General features: G+C 67.3%; 1 protein-coding gene across 1 annotated transcript; it reads right to left on the bottom strand.

Moving 5' to 3' along the window:
- Positions 1-1,223: 1,223 nt before the first annotated feature.
- RARRES2 (retinoic acid receptor responder 2) lies at positions 1,224-4,431 on the bottom strand. Its single transcript, XM_027708294.1, has 5 exons — positions 3,830-4,431; positions 2,598-2,699; positions 1,988-2,092; positions 1,788-1,901; positions 1,224-1,370 (listed from the first exon to the last, which is right to left on the bottom strand). Exons 1-4 carry the CDS (start codon positions 4,001-4,003, stop codon positions 1,788-1,790), a joined length of 495 nt encoding a protein of 164 aa, XP_027564095.1. The 5' UTR covers positions 4,004-4,431; the 3' UTR covers positions 1,224-1,370.
- Positions 4,432-5,071: the final 640 nt, after the last annotated feature.

Raw genomic sequence — 5,071 nt, 5'->3', positions numbered from 1 at the left:
GGGAGGGCGCCAGATGGGGCCAGGGGGGCACCCAGAGACAACACGGCAACACCGGGACTCAGACCATCACAGATGCCACAGCCAGGAGCCCTCAAGTTCTGTGCTGGGGGGGCCTGAAACAGGGCTGAGGGGCTCCCAAAATGGGGCTCAGGGGGCACCAAATGGGGCTGCGGGGTCCAAAAGGGGCTGGAGGAGCTCCAAATGGGGCTGGCAGGCACCCAGAGATGCCACAACCAGCACTGAGCCCATGAGACCACCCAGAGCCACCACAGCCCAGAGCCTTCGAGTTTTGAGCTGAGGGACTCCCAATATGGGGCTGTGGGGCTCCAAATGGGGCTGGGGGGCCTTTAAATGGGGTTGGGGGGGCTCCAAATGGGGCTGGGGGACACCCAGAGACAGCACAGCCCAGAGCCCTTGAGTTCTGAGCTGAGGGGGCCTGAAACGGGGCTGGGGAGGTCCCAAAATGGGGCTGAGGGGCTCCAAATGGGGATGGGGGGACACCCAGAACTACCATAGCCAATATGGGGACCACGAGACCACCCAGAGTCACCACAGACCACTCTGGGTCACGAGACCCCAGAGCCTTCATCTTTGGACTGGGGGACCCCCAAAGCCACCACAGCCTGGCACCTCGGGGTTCTGAGCTGGGGGGGTCCCAAACAGGGCTGGGGGGGCATCCAGAACCACCACGGACCACACCAGGACCAGGAGACCACCCAGAGCCACCACCAGTCTGGTACCTTTGGATTCTGAGCTGGGGGGCCCCAAAAGTGAGACTGGAAGACTCCCGGAGCCACCGCAGCCCACGCCAGGACCGTGAGACCACCTAGAGCCACCCCAGCCTGGCACCTTCAGCTTCTGAGCCGTGGGATCCCAAAACCGGGGCTGGGAGACCCCCAGAGCCACCGCGGCCTGGCACAGGATCACCGGGGGACACAGAGGAGCTGCAGGGAGCCTGGCCTGGGCTGTGGGACATCGTGGGGACCGGGGGATGTTGAGGGGACATCCCCGGCACAGGGGACATGGTGTCACTGCAGTAAACACGTCCCACCCTCTGGTGTCCGTGTGTCCTGCGGCCTTGGGGGCACTGCCTTGTACCCCCTGCTCAGCCCGGGCCCTCTGAGTGCCCCCATCCCTGGGGACAACGGGCGGGGGGTGGCACAGGGGGTGGTGACACGGAGCCCAATTCCCTCCCAGTTCCCGTTGGGAATAAGAGCCGGGACAGCGGAGCCAGCACTGGGTTTACTGGGGAGCGGGGACAGGCAGGAGGGGGGGACACACCCGGGACCCTCCTCGGTCACGCGGTGCTGGGGGGTGACAAGCAGGGGGGGCCGGGACCCCCATGGCAGAGTCTGTCGGTGCCGCGGTGCCTGCAGAGGGGACACGGGGAGGGGGGGCTGTGACGGGACCCCCATGTCCCTGTGTCCCCATTCCAGGAGGTTCTCTCGGCCGTGTCCCCATCCTGTGAGGTTCTCCATCTGCGTCCCCATGTCCCCACCTCGGGGGATTTCTCCAGGGGTGTCCCCTGTCCCCGTCCCAGGGAGTTCTCCCGCCCATGTCCCTGTCCCAGGGGGTGTCCCGATGTCCCCATGCCGGGGGGGTTCTCAGATGTGTTCCCATCCCGGGTGTTCTCCCAGCCATGTTCCTGTCCCGTGGTTGTCCCCGTGTCCCCATCCCGGGGTGTTCTCCAGGTGTATTCCCATGTCGCCATCCCAGCGGGTTCTCGGGTATGTCCCTGTGCCAGGGTGTCCCTGGGGGTGTCCCTGGGGGGGTGTCCCCATACCCACCTACGCCGGCAGCCCCCGGGAGAAGGCGAACATTCCGGGCAGGTACAGCGCGTCCCCTCCCTTCCCGGCCTCTTCCACCGCCCGGCACTCGGCCTCATCCCGCTGCCGGATCTCCTGCGGGCACAGCACGGGCTGGCACCGGGCGGGGGCACGGGGGGGGGGGGCACGGGGGGACACGGGGGGGACAGGGGGCACCTCACCTTGGCCGCCAGGTGATGGGCAGGGCCGCAGTTGTGGTACTTGTCCAGCACCTTGGGGTTGTCGCCGGTGTCGAACTTGTAGCAGGCCAGGCAGGTGGGCTTGCGCTGGGGACACGGCGGGATGTCACCCTCCCCGGGGGGATGTCACCCTCCCCGGCGGGATGTCACCCTCCCCTGGGGCATCCCAGCCCCTGGCACCCACCGCTGTCCCCTCCATCCCGCCTTGGCACCCGCGGCAGCGCGGTGGGGGGAACAGGGGGTCCGGGGGATGTCCAGGGGCCGTGTCACACCCAGGATGGGGCCCAAGGGAAGGGACACCCTGGGACGTGCCCTAAGGGAGGGGGGACGCTCTGGCACGTGGCTCAGGGAATGGGGACACCCCAGGATGTGTCCCAGGGGCCGGGGAATGTTGCCCAAGGGAGGGGGACACCTCGGAACGTGTCCTAAGGGAGGTGAGGGGACACCAGGGATGTGACCCGGGGGAGATGGGGACGGTCACGGGACATGGCCCAAGGGAGGGGGGGACACCCCAGGGTGTGGGACGTGCACCGAGGAAGGGGAATGCCCTGGGCTGTGGCTCAGGGAAGGGGGGACGCCCCAGGCCCCTCACCCGGTTCTCCACCACGCGGCACTGGCGCTGCGGGCCCCGCTTGCGGCACGACGTCTGCGCCAGGCCCAGCCGCAGCTGCACGAACGTCCCCGAGGGATCCTCCTGCGGGAACGCGGCTGGCAGGGCACGGCAGGGACCCCAAACCCCACGGCCTCCCAGGGAAACACGGCCCCCGCAGGAATCCCAAACCCTGGGAGCAACCCAAAGCCCCCCGGAGGGACCCCGAATCCCAGGAGGGACCCTGAGCCCCACAGATCCCAACCCCTGGGAGGGACCCCAAACTCCAAAGGGACCCCGAATCCTGCAGACTCCCAGGAAAATCCACCCCCAGGTGGCTCCAAGGTGGGTGAGTGGCCCAAAGGGGGGGTGCCCCGAGCTCCCGGCTCTTCCTGGACGTCAGTGGTGCTCCAGGGGCAGCGGGATGGACCCGGATCCATTAATGAGTAACTGAGCTCAGCCAGGCCCAGCCAGCGGGGCCGATCCCGGGCACCCCAGGACACCCTGGCACCCACCACCCACCTGTTCCCTCTGGGACACCCCACCCCGCTCCCCTGACCCCCTCGTCATTCCCATGGCCATCCTGGATCCCAGTCCTGAACCCTGAATCCCAAAATCCTGGTGCTCATCCCCATCCACCTCCCACTCCCTTGGGGACACTCCAACCCCTTCCCCATTCCCTCTGGGACACCCCAACACCCTCCCCATTCCCACGGCCACCCTGGATCCTTAACCCCGAATCCCAATCCCGAATCCCATCGCTCACCCCCTCAGTGATCCTCTGCACCACCTGCTGCCTCCGGGATGCCCCAGGACACAACAACACCCTCCCTGTTCCTGTGGCCATCCCAAACCCTGGATCCCAGATCCTGAATCCTGTTACTCACCTGCTCGATGATCCTCTCCACCGACTGCTCTGTCCGGGACGCCCCAAATACCTCCCCATTCCCTCTGGGACACCCCAACCCTCTCCCCGTTCCTTCCAGGACATCCCAACTGCCTCCCCAACCCTCTCCCTGTTCCTGTGGCCACCCTGAGCCCCAGATCCCAATCCCAACCCCTGCTCCCCCGTTCCATGACCCCCCCCAGCCGCCTGCTCCCTCCTGGACACTCCGTCCCCCTCCCCACTCCCTCCGGGACACTCGAACCCCCTCCCCGGCCCCCTCCCCGTTCCCGTGGCCGTCCCAGAGGCGCTCCCGGTCCCGCTGCGATCCCGCTGCGATCCCGTCGCTCACCCTCTCGATGAGCCCGTCCAGCTCCCTCTCCCTGAAGAGGAAATGCACGTTGCTGCGCCCGTGGAAATATTCCAGCACGTCCCGGACCACGCGCCGCTGGAGCGGGGACTGCCCCGCGGCCACCGCGGCCACCGCCAGGGCCAGCGGCAGCCACAGGGACACCGGGAGCCTCATCCCGCCGGGAATGGCCTCACCGAGCCGCCGGCCGCTGGCGTCGGGCTGGCATGAGCCGATTTCCTGGGATCTGCCCCCAAATCCGCCCCCGGGACGGCCCCGCGAGTGACCGGGAGGAGGGGCTGGGATGGGATGGGGGGAGAGACCCCGGGATTGGCGGCGGGGCCCGCGGGAATGACGGCCCGCCCTCGGGAATGGGCTCCTGCCCACGGGAATGGCTCCCGCTCCCCGGGAACGAACTCCTGCACCCCCGGGAATGGGCTTCGGCGCCCCGGGAACAAACTCCAGCTCCCGGGAATGGCGTCATGGCCTGCCGGGAGTGACATCCCGGGAACCAACTCCAGCCCTCTGGAATGGCTTCATATCCCACTGGGAATGACATCCTGCCCCCGGGAACAACCTCCCGTGCCCCAGAAATAGCTTCATGTCCCACTGGGAATGGCATCCTGCCCCCGGGAACAAACTCGACCCCGGCAACAAACTCCTGCCCCCGGGAATGGGCTCCACCCCCTGGGAACAGGCTCCTGCCCCCCGGGAATGGATTCATGTCCCGCTGGGAATGACACTGTGCCCCTGGGAATGTCTCCTGCCCCCAGGAACGGGCTCCTGAACACCAGGAACGGGCACCAGCCCGCTGGGAATGGGCTCCTGCCCCCGGGAACAACCTTCTGCCCCCCGGGAATGTCATCACATCCTGCTGGGAATGACATCCTGCCCCCAGGAACAGACTCCTGCTACCGAGCATGGACTCCTGGCCGCTGGGAATGGTGTCATGTCCCTGGGAATGAGCTCCTTCCCCTGGGAACGGGATCGTGCTCCTGGAAAAAGGCCCCTGAACCCAGGAATGGGCTCCTGCCCCCTGGGAATGGCATAATGCCCCTGGGAATGTGTTCCTGCCGGCAGGAATGGGCTCCCCAGGGACCACCTGCTGTCCCCCGGGAATGGTATCCTGTCCCTGGGAACAACCTCCTGCCTCCGGGAATAGGCTCCAGCCCCCCGGGAATGGCTCCTGCCCCCGTCCCAAGTGTCCTTGTCCTGGATGTCCCCTCCCGGGAGCAGGAGGGGGGG

This window comes from Neopelma chrysocephalum, unplaced genomic scaffold (assembly GCF_003984885.1).
Source record: "Neopelma chrysocephalum unplaced genomic scaffold, ASM398488v2 Primary Assembly neopelma1_95951, whole genome shotgun sequence".
NCBI lineage: Eukaryota > Metazoa > Chordata > Aves > Passeriformes > Pipridae > Neopelma > Neopelma chrysocephalum.
Note: the sequence above shows the minus strand (reverse complement) of the source record. Positions and strands in the feature narration are given on the sequence as shown.